Source organism: Salvelinus fontinalis, chromosome 23 (assembly GCF_029448725.1).
Source record: "Salvelinus fontinalis isolate EN_2023a chromosome 23, ASM2944872v1, whole genome shotgun sequence".
NCBI classification, from domain to species: Eukaryota; Metazoa; Chordata; class Actinopteri; order Salmoniformes; family Salmonidae; genus Salvelinus; species Salvelinus fontinalis.
The window spans coordinates 23,378,566-23,397,126 of NC_074687.1; the positions used below are offsets into that span (position 1 = coordinate 23,378,566).

General features: G+C 44.7%; 2 protein-coding genes across 6 annotated transcripts in view; both read right to left on the bottom strand.

Annotated features, from left to right (window-relative positions):
* The window catches only part of map2 (microtubule-associated protein 2), a 139,803-nt gene extending 133,482 nt beyond the window's left edge, over positions 1 to 6,321 (bottom strand). For all 5 annotated transcript variants that reach the window (XM_055878277.1, XM_055878272.1, XM_055878282.1 and 2 more), the window contains exon 1: positions 6,217 to 6,321. The gene's annotated coding sequence lies outside the window, so the exon portion shown is untranslated. The remainder of the gene's footprint in view (positions 1 to 6,216) is intronic.
* A 5,475-nt stretch (positions 6,322 to 11,796) lies between these two features.
* kansl1l (KAT8 regulatory NSL complex subunit 1-like) overlaps positions 11,797 to 18,561 on the bottom strand; it is a 39,532-nt gene continuing 32,767 nt past the window's right edge. Inside the window, 2 exon segments of the mRNA XM_055879243.1 lie at positions 11,797 to 12,465; positions 18,167 to 18,426. Of these exon segments, the coding sequence (XP_055735218.1) occupies positions 18,193 to 18,426 (234 nt within the window). The 3' untranslated portion in view covers positions 11,797 to 12,465; positions 18,167 to 18,192.

Consider the following 18,561-nt stretch of genomic DNA (forward strand, 5'->3'; position numbering starts at 1 on the left):
GGTTCCATGTAAAACCATTTCCACAGATGACTCTAAATGGAAACCGTTTGTAATGCATGTCACTATTTGTAGCTGTGTAGTCTGTTTGTTTGTGTTGTTGATCTTGGCTAGATTAATGTTCTGGTCGGTAGCTAGCTAGCACTCACTCACTCACGTGGCTGCTTGCACAGTCATGAAAAGGGGCATGAAAAGAGGGAAGCCCTACAATATTATGTTTTTATAAGTAGTGAGAACGCTCGGGAGCAGGCAATGTTGAAAAGTAATCTTTAGACATGTTGCACTTTTCTTGAATGTAGATTTGTAATTTACTAAAACAAGCCGACAACAAGAAAATTGTGTTTGAAAATGGTCAAGTTTTTGCTGTGAGCCTAGGTAACCACAGGTTGTTTTCCCCACAGGCGGGCAGGGACACGACATTCTAATCCCGACTGGGACTACGAGACAGCCGATGAACGCTTTTGGAACCCTTTTTTATAAGAGTGTATAGTAAACTACTTTGGACCAGGGCCCTGTTCCAAAGTAATGCACTAATTAGGGAATATGGTTCCATTTGGGATACATCCTAAATTGTTGTTGTGAGTCGCTCTAAAACACAACAACCAACCAAGGTCTGCTTGAGTCAACAGCTGACGAAAATGAGGACAACTTGGATCTCAATATCAAGGCAAACTGAAGGTCCCAGAGACTTCAGCTCTCAGCAGATAAGTCCTGTTCCAGTAATTGATGCAGAGATCCTCTTGGGGTGACCAAAACTGCTGCCTGCCTGCCTGCCTGCAGCCACAGAGTTAGGTAGTGTCCCAAATGGCATCCTATTCCTTATATAAGGAGTTACCTATGGGCCCTGGTTAAAAGTATTGCACTATATAGGGAATCGGGTGACATTTGGGACAGGCCCACTGAGTTAGTTGGTGCAGCAGGGTGGATGGGTGGATAGTGCCAGACTGGCAACTCGGCCCACAGGGCAGGACAGGGAGGGAGCTGTCTGGGCAGCTTAGCCTAATGAGTGTCAGCTGAGAAGGGCTATGACTTAGGGTGGTGGTGGTGGGCCAGACGGGTCATACTACACACACACACACACCACTCCTACACCCAGGGAAGACAGTACCCATCTCTTCAGACCAGGCAGAGCACTACTAGAGCTGTGAGTAAACCAGAACCTTGGAACCAAGAGCCCAGCGGAACTATAGACCTGTGGCTACTGAATGATGGTGCTACTAGTCTAGTGATGTGATGGCCCTGATTCTCCCTGCAGTAGGGCCTCTCCATCCACTATTGTAGAGGTGAGCTTTAAGACTCAGTTTGTGAAATAAGGCCTGGAACACAGCCTAGAAGGCACACGCACGGGCCGTCACAAACATCAAGTTACGTCAGAATTTGGCCAGAGTATGTGGGGAGTACAAGCCTTTGGCTGTTGCTCACACACACCGGGTAGTGTGTGTGAGCACACACACACACACACACACACACACACACACACACACACACACACACACACACACACACACACACACACACACACACAGCATGAGTTTCGATTATGGCTGGCTGCAGTAGCACTGGGACAGACAGACAGACCTGCTGCTAAAACTGCTGCTGCACCACTCTGACATAACCTGCTGACATTACCTCATAACCTGCTGGCATTACCTCATAACCTGCTGGCATTACCTCATAACCTGCTGACATTACCTCATAACCTGCTGGCATTACCTCATAACCTGCTGACATTACCTCATAACCTGCTGACATTACATCATAACCTGCTGACATTACATCATAACCTGCTGACATTACCTCATAACATGCTGGCATTACCTCATAACCTGCTGGCATTACCTCATAACCTGCTGGCATTACCTCATAACCTGATGACATTACCTCAACTTAAAACCCACAACCCCAGCTACATCTCAAATGGCACCCTATTCACTATTTAGTGCACTACATATGACCAGGGCCAATAAGGAATAAATGGTAATTTGGGACGAACCACTGGTCAAAAGTAATACACTATATAAGAAATGGGCATTTGGCACACGCCAGAAACTTGCGTGCGCTAGATAGCTAGCATTTATTTTAATGTCCTCGATCTATCACTAGAGATTAGGCATTAAATAACCTGACACTGGGCTGGCTTTATCCCCTCAACTCAATACTGGCGTGTGTCTGTTTTCTATAAACAATGGACTACACAACGGTTTTCATTCATAAAAACCAACTCCCTCGTCTTTTCCAGGCAACTCAGTGCTGAAGTGGTACTGAACGTTTTATCTCAGGAACACAGCAGGCGAAAGGGTGATCAATATTGACATAGAAAGACCTCTTCAATGTTAATGAAACAGAAGTCCTTCTGTGGTCCATGGAATCTCTCTCAGGGGCCTACTTTGTGTGTGTGCGTGTGTGTGCGTGACTGGCTACTTGTTAATGCACAGCCCTTCTATTTTGATTACTTACACACTGACTGATTCATTGACTCAAGTATATATCAACCAAACATATTACGCAGTTAAAGACAACTATTCACTCTTTATTGTCTTGATAGGTCAACTTTTATATTTCTAATGGGTTGATTTATACAAGCTACTACCAAATATGTGCCTTTCCCATGGTAAATGTAAATGTGTATGCTTTCAATGATAGCATTTTTAGAGCTGGTGTTACAGCCAAACTGTTTCTTATGGAGAATGACTTGCATAGAAATGCTCGTCTACACAATTCCTTTCCATATCATTTGCATGGCATTTGAAAGAGCTGGAACTGGCATTCAACAGTGGACTTACATTGCAACCACATTGCACACAGCCTTTGCATATCATCCTTACTTGACTACGTAAACCAAATAACAGACATTACAATAATATATCCAAAGCAGGTGCCTGGTGACCTGGTTCACCAAGTACACCGTCCTTAGGGGAAGAACACACACACACACACACACACACACACACACAGGTAGGCACAGGTACGCACAGGTAGGCACAGGTACGCACAGGTAGGCCCGCATGCACACACACACTTGTCAAGACATTGTGGTCCTGATGAGGTAGGAAAACATGTTCACACAAACACAATTTATATGATCCAGAAGTATGCAACTTTCTGCTTCAGTCAGTTACATTTCTCCTCGTGTATCAAAGGAAGAACAAATACTTTGATGTATTGCCCTGGCCAGTAGAGAGACGTCCACACAGACCATGGGCAGACAGGCTCAGATCGCAGATAACAGATGTCTATCAGTCAGTAGAGAGGACACCAGCAGGAAGACTATAATATCTGGAGTCTTCAAGAGTTCTCATGCCAGTGATAGGAACTCACAAGAAGAAAGCCTGACTGACCATCAACCATCACTCCCCCGAGACGAGACAGAGACAGAAAGACAGAGATGGAGAGACAGATGACAGAGAGAGGGAGGGAGAAGGCCCTTGAGAGACTCTATTCTCATCCTGAATGCATCAGGTCTTTAATACCTGAACCTATGGACACGACCACAACCAGCAGGGAAGGAAAGAAATCAATATAGCTTTAATATCATGTATATCTGATTACACTGGAGAGCATCTACAGGGTTCCAAAGGGGTTATTATGTCCCCATAGGAGAACCCTTTTTGGTTCCAGGTAGAACCCTTTTTGGTTCCATGTAGAACCCTCAGTAGAAAGGGTTCTCCTTTGGGGACAGCCGAAGAACCCTTTAAGGTTCTAGATAGCATGTTTTTTTTCTAAGAGTGTATGTTCCACTCAATACCTGTTTAGTATTGGACTGAAGTCTCTCAAGGTTTTACCTTCACCCTGATGCCTTGTTGTCATATACAGTACAGAGTTTCCCCTGGGATTTTTTTCAGCAGCAGTCGCAGAGTAAAATAAAAAGTTATAACAGTGGCGGTGTGCGGCTGCAAAATGCATATAGGGGAAACACTGCAGTACAGGCCTCTAAAATGGACAATGGCCGCTTCAGCATTTAAAGAGCAGTGTTCTAGAGCAGTGCTCTATTGCTCTCTCAACAAAAGCTTTGGAGCTGAATACAAAGGACACTCTACTCCCAGTAACTGTGCTGCACAGAGGCAGTGGAAACACACTCATTACTAGCCTAGATGCCAGTCTGTTTTGGATCTCTTGCCAACTCCTCGTCTCTCATTGGCATGCCTAAATTCCATGAGGAGTTGGCAAGAGAGCATAAACAGACTGGTATCCAGGCTTACTCATTAGACGTCTGCTCATAACTACTATAATGTAAAGGCTAGGGAAAAAATACAATTCATCATCATAAGTCATGATATTCATCCTCTCTGTTGTCAAGGGGGATTCAATTCAATTCAATTCAAGGGGCTTTATTGGCATGGGAAACATGTGTTAACATTGCCAAAGCAAGTGGAGGTAGATAACATACAAAAGTGAAATAAACAATTCATCCGAACAATGTTTTCTACAAGTTATTGTGTGCAATCCTATTGTAACATAATGATAATAACATACATGAATTAAAAGGTGTCTTTGAGATTAGACTGATCCATAGTGAATACCGCCATCGAGAAAAACAACATGTATATCAAACACAATGCTCCTACATATACATTAGGGTAGGCTATTGTTGAATTGCCATGATAATTAACCAAGACAATCTTATGACTCAGAATCTTGTGTGTGTGTGAGAAATACAGGCAGACAGACAGAACGACAGAAATACAGACAGAGAGAGGAAGAGGGCAGTGGGGCACCAATTTCGTCTAAGCCTCAAGAACCATCCCTTCTATTGCTTCCACAGTCATTCCATTAGGCTGCACTGGGTTCGCACCGTCAAGAATTATAGATCCTCTATAGCAGGGATGGGCCTGTGTGCCCTCTTCTGAAGGCCCTCTGATCTTTTTTTTCTTCTTTTTATGTCACCTAATATTTTTTGGATTGCTAAATTAGTTTAGCAGCCATCTATCTAAACTTGCTATCATGGGTGAATTACCGGTGTGTGGGCCCCAATTGATTTTGTTAGTCAGTCCCACTCAGATATCATATTAAAAACAGCAAACATTCTCTCCACCCTATGGCAAAATGTGTAGAATTGCAGGAAATTAGCTGTAATAAACAGCTCATTTTCCTCTCCACCGATGGCAAAATCAGTAAAATTGCATGAAATTAGTTATAAAATTGCAAATATCTTCTCTCCGTCCCATGGCAAAATGTGTAGAATGGCAGCAAACTTGCTTTAAAACTGCAACATTTGTTCTACACCCCATGGCACAATTTGTAGAATTGCAAGAAATTCACTCTAAAACGTACAAAAATCTGTCTCTGCTTGGTGGTTCTAATGATGTGGGTATGCAGACCCGTGAGCAACTGCGGCCCCTCATGTTCAGATTTTTTGTGGCCCCCACCCCCATTAATTAAAGTTGCCCATCCCTGATCTACAGCCTACCTGCCAAGCTCCCCTAGTCGAAAACGATGCAACAACTGGAGCCTAATCATAGATAATGAAGATGATATCTGTCTAAATCACCACTGAACAATTGCAACAAGTAAAACAATAGCATAGCCTATCATTAGAAACATCTGCGGTAGGCATTTTTAAAAACGGAACAGGGAGAGAAGGTTTTGGTAGCTTACACAATCGGTCGTGAGTAAACCGGGACTACCGATGTTTCAGCACCATACGCGCTGGACCTAACTAAAGCAGCGCGTCAAATTCACCCGCGTAGTAGACTGGCTGAGGCAGACAACGACGGACCGTTCTCCCTGCGGCGCCGACTATGCGTTCAGTAATTAGCATAACTAGGTTATAACAGCATACGAATTATATCAATAATGCTTTTATTTCATGTGGGCTACCAAGATAAGATGATTGATTGGTTCAATAGACTACTGCCGCCAACAAACTACCAATTTACCATTCTAGGTGACCCATCATGGACAATCTTCAAATGTGACATTTTTAAATAAAGAAAAAATGCAGAGGTAGGTCGCATTTGAAATGTCCACAGAATATGTCCCAGCACTCTTCGGCAGTCAGACACAGTCGCAATGAACAATGCGTCCTTTCTCTGAATCAATTCAATTGAGTACCTCAAATTATTTATATTAATTCATGCACTGATGCACACAATGAGAAAACTTAATACATCCAACAAGGTGATATGAATGAATAAAATAGAAGATACAGGCAAAAACACATGACCATTTTCCACTTACATTATGGTTTTCATCTATATATATATAAATATGTCATCATACCTGTTCGTTGCAGTGGCTTTGCAGTAGAACTCGTTCTCAGAGCACAGTAACTGGCAACGGAATCCTGGGCCCACTTCACCCCTCCCGCTACTCCGTGACTACCGTAAGTATTTCAAGAGGGGCGCTAACGAATTCAGTACAGGTCTATTATATACACTGCACATGTCTGCCTAGTATAACTCACAGGCTATAGAGGATGTAGCAAAATGTGTTACAGTGAACCATGGAGTAAAATCCTAACATAACATTTCCATTTCTAATAAAAGCAAATGACTATGACACTTGGTTAGGATGATATTATTAATGGAGTGCTATTTTGACATTCAAAACAGCACTCAACACCAGCCTATCAGTTCTTTAGGTAGGCTACCATTTTGCACACAGCAAACAGCTTGCACACAATGCATTGTGGGCAGGCAGACTTATGTGAAGTACAGTGAGCAGGATGACTGCTGGCACCCTATGCCCTTTATAGTGCACTACTTGACCAAGACCCATACGCAAATGTTCCGTCAAAAAATGTGTTCCCCCTAATGGCTATCGGACTAGTATTTAGTATTTTATTAGGATCCCCATTCACGGTTGCTGAAGCAGCAGCTACTTTTCCTGGTGTCCACACAAAACATGACATAATACAGAGTATCAATAGACAATAACTGCTCAAGACTGTATAGGGAATAGAATGCCATTTGGGATGCACATATGGTGTTAGTTATGACTCACTAAAACGCATTGGAGCCGACAGGCTTTTCTCATCATGACAGATCAATACCCTAACCTTGTTTCAGGTCAACCCTCATAAACAGCAACACAGCCACACAGTGAAAGGGTAGTTAGGGTCACCTACTACTACATACAGTAGTTAGTAGCCTGGACTTTGTCCCAAATGGCACCCCATTTCCTATATAGTGCGTTACTTTTGGCAGACCCCTATACTGCAAATAGGGTGCCACTTGGGATGTAGGCCTAGTCCACCAGGCTGGTTAGGTCATGTTGATGTTTTTTCCTGGTCATACCCAGTAGGCCTATTGTGGAAACACTTTACACCTTATAATAAAATGCGAAACAGATACTACTTCACAGTGAGTAAATAGACCTTTTCCTTGGCTTTGCCTTTTGATGTTATGTGATGGGTGCATAGCCGAGGGATGTGATGGGTGCATAGCCGAGGGATGTGATGGGTGCATAGCCAAGGGAACTAGGGATGCTAAGGGTGCTGCAGCACCCCCTGAAAAATCAGAACAATAATGAAAACTATTTTAAAAAATATATTGGAGAAAAAAACATTCCACAAACGTACTTCACTGGGCCTTTACTAGTCATGGATTAGTGGACCAATACAGCCATCTTTGCCCCCCCCCCCCCCCCCGAAATGAAGTCACAGCACCCCCACCCAGCTTCCTGCAGCTATGGATGCATTCTGCTTGAAGGTTTAAAGCCCCCATGCAGTCTGTAATTTTATTTCATCACTGTACCTCTACTAAATCAGTGTGTTAATTTAATGTAAACAACATTTATTTCCCTGAGCCTCCTTTGGCGCTTAAAAAGCTCAGCCTGATTGTGTGGGCGTTATGAAACTTATGTGAAGATATTTACAGTGCCTTGCAAAAGTATTCATCCCCCTTGGCGTTTTTCCTATTTTGTTGCAGTACAACCTGTCATTTAAATAGATTTTTATTTGGATTTCATGTAATGGACGTACACAAAATAGTCCAAATTGGTGAAATGAGAGAATAAAAAAAATACTTGTTTAAAAGAATGATATGGAAAAGTGCTGCGTGCATATGTATTCACCCCCTTGCTATGAAGCCCCTAAATAAGATCTGGTGCAACCAATTATCTTCAGAAGTCACATAATTAGTTTAATCAAGTCCACCTGTGTGCTATCTAAGTGTCACATGATCTGTCACATGACCTCAGTATATATACACCTGTTCTGAAAAGCCCCAGGGTCTGCAACACCACTAAGCAAGGAATACCACCAAGCAAGTGGCACCATGAAGACCAAGGAGCTCTCCAAACAGGTCAGGGACAAAGTTGTGGAGAAGTACAGATCAGGGTTGGGTTATAAAAAATATCTGAGACTTTGAACATCCCACAGAGCACCATTAAATCCATTATAAAAAAATGGAAAGAATATGGCACCACAACAAACCTGCCAAGAAAGGGCTGCCCACCAAAACTCACAGACCAGGCAAGGAGGGCATTAAATTTAGAGGCAACAAAGAGACCCCTGAAGGAGCTGCAAAGCTCCACGGCGGAGATTGGAGTATCTGTCCATAGGAACACTTTAAGAAATACACTCCACAGAGCTGGGCACTACGGAAGAGTGGCAAGAAAAAAATAAGCAAACACATTTGGTTTTCGCCAAAAGGCATGTGGGAAACTCCCCAAACATATGGAAGAAGGTACTCTGGTAAAATGAGACTAAAATTGAACTTTTTGGCCATCAAGGAAAACACTATGTCTGGCGCAAACCCAACACCTCTCATCACCCCGAGAACACCATCCCCACAGTAAAGCATGGTGGTGGTAGCATCATGCTGTGGGGATGTTTTTCCATCGGTAGGGACCGAGAAACTGGTCAGAACTGAAGGAATGATGGACTGCGCTAAATACAGGGAAATTCTTGAGGGAAAACTGTTTGTCGTCCAGAGACTTGAGACTGGGACAGAGGTTCACCTTCCAGCAGGGCAATGACCCTAAGCATACTGCTAAAGCAAGACTTGAGTGGTTTAAGGGGAAACATTTAAAATGTATTGGAATGGCCTAATCAAAGCAATTGATCCAATTGAGAATCTGTGGTATGATTTAGAAATTGCTGTACACCAGTGGAATCCATCCAACTTGAAGCTGGAGCAGTTTTGCCTTGAACGGGCAAAAATCCCAGTGGCTAGATGTGCCAAGCTTATAGAGACATACCCCAAGAGACTTGCAGCTGTAATTGCTGCAAAAGGTGGCTCTACAAAGTATTGACTTTGGGGGGGTGAATAGTTATGCACGCTCAAGTTCTGTTTTTTTGTCTTATTTCTTGTTTGGTTCACAAAAAAATATCTTGCATCTTCAAAGTGGTAGGCATGTTGTGTAAATCAAATGATACAAACACCCCAAAAATCTATTTTAATTCCAGGTTGCAAGGTATCAAAATAGGAAAAATGCCAAGGGTGTAACGGCTTTCTTCCTCCTCTTCATCCGAAGAGGAGCAGGGATTTGACCAAAACGCAGCGTTTGAATATGACATAATGAATTTATTTAACAAGACGAAGACGAAACGAAATACACTTGGATAATTACAAAACAAATAAACGATGTAGACAGACCTGGACGACGAACTTTACATGAAACACGAAGAACGCATGAACAGGGAAAACTGACTACATAAAAGAACGAACATACAAACAAACCGAAAACAGTCCCGTGTGGCGCAACGACATACACAGACACAGGAGACAACCACCCACAACAAACAGTGTGAAAACACCTACCTTAATATGACTCTCAATTAGAGGAAACGCCAAACACCTGCCTCTAATTGAGAGCCATACCAGGCAACCCTTAAACAAACATAGAAACAGAAAACATAGACTGCCCACCCAAACTCACGTCCTGACCAACTAACACATACAAAACTAACAGAAACAGGTCAGGAACGTGACAAAGGGGGTGAATACTTTTGCAAGCCACTGTACATATACAGCCCTGATTGGCTGATAGGATGGTCAATAGCCCACCCCCTTAGCCATAATCAGATCACATTGGGACAAAAGTTCACCTGAACAGGCTGAAATTCCAGGCATTTTTTCAAACAGCTCTTAAACTAAACGGTCATTTTCATCATTTTCACAATTGCAGTGTTATTTCAAACTTACGTAAAAAATATATAATGCAAAAATCTTCTTTAAAAAACAAACAAACTTAATTGCTCCTTTAAGCACACTTCACAGATGGTATAAGGGCAATGGCTCCCCTAGTTTACAGGTCAGGGATAATGAAGGAGAGGAAAATGAATCTCATTAGATACAACCCCCTCCTCCACCCTTGTTCTCCAAGCTTGCCTCAGTTGGAGCTGATAACATTGAGAGCTACTTGCCTGCAATTAGCCTTCCAAATGGCATCCTATTCCCTACAGTGTACTACTTTTGACCTGAGCTATATGGGCCCTGGTTAAAAGTAGAGCTCTAGAGAATACTTTGACATTTGGGACACACCCCCTGCTGATGCTACTGAAGGTTAAAATGGTATATTCACAAACTTCTTTTAAGGCCTCTAACTTAACAGTTTGTGTCCCACTACATTCTTATAAAAGACAACAGCGCCACACTTTGTTGAGCACGGGTAAAACAGTCATTACACAGTAACTGTTTTGACTGCTCAATACAGTAACACAGAAAGACACCTTAACGAACCTCTGCCAGCACAGAAGTTCACCTGTAGAATCATCGGGACATGAACAGAAACTGGCATCCGATGTTCTGTGGTCGGTTGCGATAAGTCAACTTTCCCGCTGCTTTTAACCGTTTGTCGGCAGTCTGTTTTGTCCTTAATGTGACAACAATAGTCAGACAACAGTGGCCTAAATCATTTTTAAGTCGTCAACAGAGATGACACCGCTGTCAAACTCAGACAAGCAATACGCCAACTAAAAACCTTACCGTTTGTTTTTTTCATACAATTTTTATACAGACAAATCTGCTTACCAAGAAATAAACGGGTGAAAAAGAAATACAAAATACAAACGGCAGACTTTTTATGGAATATCTACATAGGCGTACAGAGGCCCATTATCAGCAACCATCACTCCTGTGTTCCATTGGCAAGTTGTGTTACTAATCCAAGTTTATCATTTTAAAAGGCTAATTGGTCATTAGAAAACCCTTTTGCAATAATGTTAGCACAGCTGAAAACTATTGTTCTGATTAAAGCAATAAAACTGGCCTTCTTTAGACTAGTTGAGTATCTGGTGCATCAGCATTTGTGGGTTCGATTACAGGCTCAAAATGGCCAGAAACAAAGAACTTTCTTCTGAAACTCGTCAGTCTAGTCTTGTTTTGAGAAATGAAGGCTATTCCATGTGAGAAATTGCCAAGAAACTGAAGATCTCATACAACGCTGTGTAATACTCCCTTAACATAACAGCGCAAACTGGCCCTAACCAGAATAGAAAGAGGAGTGGGAGACCCCAGTACACAACTGAGCAAGAGGAGTACATTTAATTACATTTAAGTGTCTAGTTTGAGAAACAGACGCCTCACAAGTCCTCAACTGGCAGATTCATTAAATAGTACCCGCAAAACATCAGTCTCAACGCCAACAGTGAAGATGCGACTCCCGGATGCTGGCCTACTAGCCAAGATAGACATTAGACTGACGAGTTTCAGAAGAAAGTTATTTGTTTCTGGCCATTTTGAGCCAGTAATCGAACCCACACATGCTGATGCTCCAGATACTCAACTAGTCTAAAGAAGGCCAGTTTTATTGCTTCTTCAATCAGAACAACAGTTTTCAGCTGTGCTAACATAATTACAAAAGGTTTTTCTAATGATCAATTAGCCTTTTAAAATGATAAACTTTGATTAGCTAACACAACGTGCCATTGGAACAAAGGAGTGATAGTTGCTCATAATGGGCCTCTGTACGCCTATGTAGATATATCATTAAAAATCAGCCATTTCCAGCTACAATAGTCATTTTCAACATTAACAATGTCTACACTGTATTTCTGATCAACTTGATGTTGTTTTAAATGGACAAAAAAATTGCTTTTCTTTCAAAAACAAGGACATCTCCAAGTGACCCCAAAGTCTTGAACGGTAGTGTATATAAAACTATAGGTTAAGATTGCATTATCAGACACGTCTTGAAACGTAAAATAAATAACAGGCAACAACTATTTACATACTATGGTACATTGTCAGCCAAGGTTACGATCGATTGTGCACTGGTACACAGATCTTCAATATGAATGCAGGTCAGGGTAACTTTAAAAATGTTAAATGTCTACATGTTGAATGTCCAACACAATCCCATCCAAAACCTTAAAATACAGCAGAGGAACTGAAAGGAATGAAACAAATCACAATGTTTTAAATAAATAAAGAACACTCCAAAACATTTGAACCCAAATAAAATACAAGTGTACATTAAAATGAGGTACACATAATGTGCGACATCTACTCCAGGGAGTTCAGGCCTCCTCTTGTATCTCTGTCCCTTTGGGTCCGTTTGGGTATCCTAAACTCCTGAAAGGATCTGGAGAGGAGAGCCAACACAGGTAGTTAAAACAACGTGGAACACTCTTGCCATATATAACCATTAATTTACCATTAACCAATGGATGAGTGGGTGCAGTTACATGTAGTTGGTCTCATAAACTTCTATTGTTTCATAACAAATCCATCCTTGCTATATGTTTTATTTATTTAACCTTTATATAACTAGGCAAGTCAGTTAAAAACAAATTCTTATTTACAATGATGGCCTACCCCGGCCAAACCCGGACGACGCTGGGCCAATTGGGACTCCCAATCACGGCCAGTTGTCATGTTTTTGTCATTTGATTATCATGTCTTGTCCCTGTGCTTCCCTTCCATTTGTCTCCCTCTGCTGGTCTTAGTAGGTTCTTTCCCTCTTTCTATCCCTCTCTCTTCCCCTCCCTCTCTTGCTCTCTCTCTATCGTTCCGTTCCTGCTCCCAGCTGTTCCTCATTCTCCTAACTACCTCATTTAATCTTTCACACCTGTCCCCTATTTTGCCCTCTGATTAGAGTTCCTATTTCTCCCTCTGTTTTCCGCTTCTGTCCTTGTCGGATCTTTGTTTGATGTTTGCTGTTCTGTGTCCTGGTTCCGCCCTGTCGTGTTTTTGCCTTCAACAGATGCTGCGTGTGAGCAGGTGTCATCTAAGATATATCCTGGAGTACCGTTTTGTTTAAGACTGGAATAAAGACTCTGTTTTTGTTAAGTCGCTTTTGGGTCCTCATTCACCAGCATAACAGAAAGATCCGACCACAATGGACCCAGCGACTACGGATTCTCGCAACACTGCCATCGAGATCCAGGGAGCAATGCTCGGCAGACACGAGCAGGAATTGTCTGCTGCTCGTCATGCCGTTGAGACCCTGGCCGCTCAGGTTTCCAACCTCTCAGGACAGTTTCAGAGTCTTCGTCTCGTGCCACCTGCTACTTCCTGGTCTTCCGAGTCTTCGGAACCTAGGGTTAATAACCCACCATGTTACTCTGGGCAACCCACTGAGTGCCGCTCCTTTCTCACCCAGTGTGATATTGTGTTTTCTCTCCAGCCCAACACATACTCACGAGAGAGAGCTCGGATCGCCTACGTCATATCACTCCTTACTGGTCGGGCTCGGGAGTGGGGCACAGCTATCTGGGAGGCAAGGGCTGAGTGTACTAAGGATTATCAGAGCTTTAAAGAGGAGATGATACGGGTTTTTGATCGTTCAGTTTTTGGGAAGGAGGCTTCCAGGGTCCTGGCTTCCCTATGTCAAGGTGATCGATCCATAACGGATTACTCTATAGAGTTTCGCACTCTTGCTGCATCCAGTGACTGGAACGAGCCGGCGTTGCTCGCTCGTTTTCTGGAGGGACTTCACGCTGAGGTTAAGGATGAGATTCTCTCCCGGGAGGTTCCTTCCAGCGTGGACTCTTTGATTGCACTCGCCATCCGCATAGAACGACGGGTAGATCTTCGTCACCGAGCTCGTGGAAGAGAGCTCGCGTTAACGGTGTTTCCCCTCTCCGCATTTCAACCATCTTCTCCCATCGGCTCAGAGACTGAGCCCATGCAGCTGGGAGGTATTCGCATCTCGACTAAGGAGAGGGAACGGAGAATCACCAACCGCCTTTGTCTCTATTGCGGTTCTGCTGGACATTTTGTCATGTCATGTCCAGTAAAAGCCAGAGCTCATCAGTAAGCGGAGGGCTACTGGTGAGCGCTACTACTCAGGTCTCTCCATCAAGATCCTGTACTACCTTGTCGGTCCATCTACGCTGGACCGGTTCGGCTGCTTCCTGCAGTGCCTTGATAGACTCTGGGGCTGAGGGTTGTTTTATGGACGAAGCATGGGCTCGGAAACATGACATTCCTCTCAGACAGTTAGGGAGGCCCACGCCCATGTTCGCCTTAGATGGTAGTTCTCTCCCCAGTATCAGATGTGAGACACTACCTTTAACCCTCACAGTATCTGGTAACCACAGTGAGACCATTTCCTTTTTGATTTTTCGTTCACCTTTTACACCTGTTGTTTTGGGTCATCCCTGGCTAGTATGTCATAATCCTTCTATTAATTGGTCTAGTAATTCTATCCTATCCTGGAACGTTTCTTGTCATGTGAAGTGTTTAATGTCTGCTATCCCTCCTGTTTCTTGTGTCCCCTCTACTCAGGAGGAACCTGGGGATTTGACAGGTGTGCCGGAGGAATATCATGATCTACGCACGGTCTTCAGTCGGTCCAGAGCCAACTCTCTTCCTCCTCACCGGTCGTATGATTGTTGTATTGATCTCCTTCCGGGGACCACTCCCCCTCGGGGTAGACTATACTCTCTGTCGGCTCCCGAACGTAAGGCTCTCGAGGATTATCTGTCTGTTTCTCTCGACGCCGGTACCGTGGTGCCTTCTTCCTCTCCCGCCGGTGCGGGGTTTTTCTTTGTTAAGAAGAAGGACGGTACTCTGCGCCCCTGCGTGGATTATCGAGGGCTGAATGACATAACGGTTAAGAATCGTTATCCGCTTCCCCTTATGTCGTCAGCCTTTGAGATGCTGCAGGGAGCCAGGTTCTTTACTAAGTTGGACCTTCGTAACGCTTACCATCTCGTACGCATCAGAGAGGGGGACGAGTGGAAAACGGCGTTTAACACTCCGTTAGGGCATTTTGAATACCGGGTTCTGCCGTTCGGTCTCTCTAATGCTCCAGCTGTCTTTCAGGCATTAGTTAATGATGTACTGAGAGACATGCTGAACATCTTTGTTTTCGTTTACCTTGACGATATCCTGATTTTTTCATCGTCACTCGAGATTCATGTTCAGCACGTTCGACGTGTACTCCAGCGCCTTTTAGAGAATTGTCTCTACGTGAAGGCTGAGAAGTGCGCCTTTCATGTCTCCTCTGTCACTTTTCTTGGTTCTGTTATTTCCGCTGAAGGCATTCAGATGGATCCCGCTAAGGTCCAGGCTGTCAGCGATTGGCCCGTTCCTAAGTCACGTGTCGAGTTGCAGCGTTTTCTCGGTTTCGCTAATTTCTATCGGCGTTTCATTCGTAATTTCGGTCAAGTGGCTGCCCCTCTCACAGCTCTGACTTCTGTCAAGACTTGCTTTAAGTGGTCCGGTTCCGCCCAGGGAGCTTTTGATCTCCTCAAGAAGCGTTTTACATCCGCTCCTATCCTTGTTACTCCTGACGTCACTAAACAATTTATTGTCGAGGTTGACGCTTCAGAGGTGGGCGTGGGAGCCATTCTGTCCCAGCGCTTCCAGTCTGACGATAAGGTTCATCCTTGCGCTTACTTTTCTCATCGCCTGTCGCCATCGGAACGCAACTATGATGTGGGTAACCGCGAACTGCTCGCTATCCGCTTAGCCATAGGCGAATGGCGACAGTGGTTGGAGGGGGCGACCGTTCCTTTTGTCGTTTGGACTGACCATAAGAACCTTGAGTACATCCGTTCTGCCAAACGACTTAATGCACGTCAAGCTCGTTGGGCGTTGTTTTTCGCTCGTTTTGAGTTCGTGATTTCCTATCGCCCGGGAAATAAGAACACCAAGCCTGATGCCTTATCCCGTCTCTTTAGTTCTTCTGTGGTTTCTACCGACCCCGAGGGGATTCTCCCTGAAGGGCGTGTTGTCGGGTTGACTGTCTGGGGAATTGAGAGACAGGTAAAGCAAGCGCTCACTCACACTGCGTCGCCGCGCGCTTGTCCTAGTAACCTTCTGTTTGTTCCTGTCTCTACTCGTCTGGCTGTTCTTCAGTGGGCTCATTCTGCCAAGTTAGCTGGCCACCCCGGTGTTCGGGGTACGCTTGCTTCTATTCGCCAGCGGTTTTGGTGGCCTACTCAGGAGCGGGACACGCGCCGTTTCGTGGCTGCTTGTTCGGACTGCGCGCAGACTAAGTCAGGTAACTCTCCTCCTGCCGGTCGTCTCAGACCGCTTCCCATTCCTTCTCGACCATGGTCTCACATCGCCTTAGACTTTATTACCGGTCTGCCTTCGTCTGCGGGGAAGACTGTGATTCTTACGGTTATCGATAGGTTCTCTAAGGCGGCACATTTCATTCCCCTCGCTAAGCTTCCTTCCGCTAAGGAGACGGCACAAATCATCATTGAGAATGTGTTCAGAATTCATGGCCTCCCGTTAGACGCCGTTTCAGACAGAGGTCCGCAATTCACGTCACAGTTTTGGAGGGAGTTCTGTCGTTTGATCGGTGCTTCCGTCAGTCTCTCTTCCGGGTTTCATCCCCAGTCTAACGGTCAAGCAGAAAGGGCCAATCAGTCGATTGGTCGCATTTTACGCAGCCTTTCGTTTCGAAACCCTGCGTCTTGGGCAGAACAGCTCCCCTGGGCTGAGTACGCTCACAACTCGCTTCCTTCGTCTGCTACCGGGCTATCTCCGTTTCAGAGTAGTCTTGGTTACCAGCCTCCTCTGTTCTCGTCCCAGCTCGCCGAGTCCAGCGTTCCCTCCGCTCAGGCTTTTGTCCAACGTTGTGAGCGCACTTGGAGGAGGGTCAGGTCTGCACTTTGCCGTTACAGGGCGCAGACTGTGAGAGCCGCCAATAAACGTAGGATTAAGAGTCCTAGGTATTGTCGCGGTCAGAGAGTGTGGCTTTCCACTCGTAACCTTCCCCTTACGACAGCTTCTCGCAAGTTGACTCCGCGGTTCATTGGTCCGTTCCGTGTCTCTCAGGTCGTCAATCCTGTCGCTGTGCGACTGCTTCTTCCGCGACATCTTCGTCGCGTCCACCCTGTCTTCCATGTCTCTTGTGTCAAGCCTTTTCTTCGCGCTCCCGTTCGTCTTCCCTCCCCCCCTCCCGTCCTTGTCGAGGGCGCACCTATTTACAAGGTACGGAAGATCATGGACATGCGTTCTCGAGGACGTGGTCACCAGTACTTAGTGGATTGGGAGGGTTACGGTCCTGAGGAGAGGAGTTGGGTTCCATCTCGGGACGTTCTGGACCGTTCGTTGATTGATGATTTCCTCCGTTGCCGCCAGGGTTCCTCCTCGAGTGCGCCAGGAGGCGCTCGGTGAGTGGGGGGGTACTGTCATGTTTTTGTCATTTGATTATCATGTCTTGTCCCTGTGCTTCCCTTCCATTTGTCTCCCTCTGCTGGTCTTAGTAGGTTCTTTCCCTCTTTCTATCCCTCTCTCTTCCCCTCCCTCTCTTGCTCTCTCTCTATCGTTCCGTTCCTGCTCCCAGCTGTTCCTCATTCTCCTAACTACCTCATTTAATCTTTCACACCTGTCCCCTATTTTGCCCTCTGATTAGAGTTCCTATTTCTCCCTCTGTTTTCCGCTTCTGTCCTTGTCGGATCTTTGTTTGATGTTTGCTGTTCTGTGTCCTGGTTCCGCCCTGTCGTGTTTTTGCCTTCAACAGATGCTGCGTGTGAGCAGGTGTCATCTAAGATATATCCTGGAGTACCGTTTTGTTTAAGACTGGAATAAAGACTCTGTTTTTGTTAAGTCGCTTTTGGGTCCTCATTCACCAGCATAACACCAGTTGTAAAACAGCCTGGAATCGAACCAGGGTCTGTAGTGACGCCTCTTGCACTGATATGCAGTGCCTTAGACCGCTGTGCCAATCGGGAGCAATACAGTACAACTGTTTTTATTTTATTTTTATTGTTATTATTATTAAACCTATACACTTGTATAAAGCACTGTACATGAAATATTTTAAATCTACATATATTAACAATAAAAAGTGAAACTTTTTGTCAGTGGCTGTGATGTACCTTTGCCATGGTAAAGCCAAGTCGTTTCAGGTGACTGCAGTAAGTGTGTTGTTCTCATCGTCTCCAGCAGGTGGTGGTGATGTACTGGACAAGGCTGAGAATGGGGGTGACTGGACAGAGCTGCTGCTGTCATCTGTGCTGCTGGTGGAATCTGCCTTCTCCCTTTCCTCCCAGCGAGGCTCCTGCTGCTCCTCTTCATGACACCTTAGAGCCTCATCCTCACACAGCGGGAACACACGGCTCTCCCATGGGAGTCGAGGCTGCAGACCAAGGGAGGTAGGAGGAGGGAGTTTTATTATTATTTATTTCACCTTTATTTAACCACGTAAGCTAGTTGAGAACAAGTTCTCATTTACAACTGCGACCTTGCCAAGATAGAGCAAAGCAGTGCGACA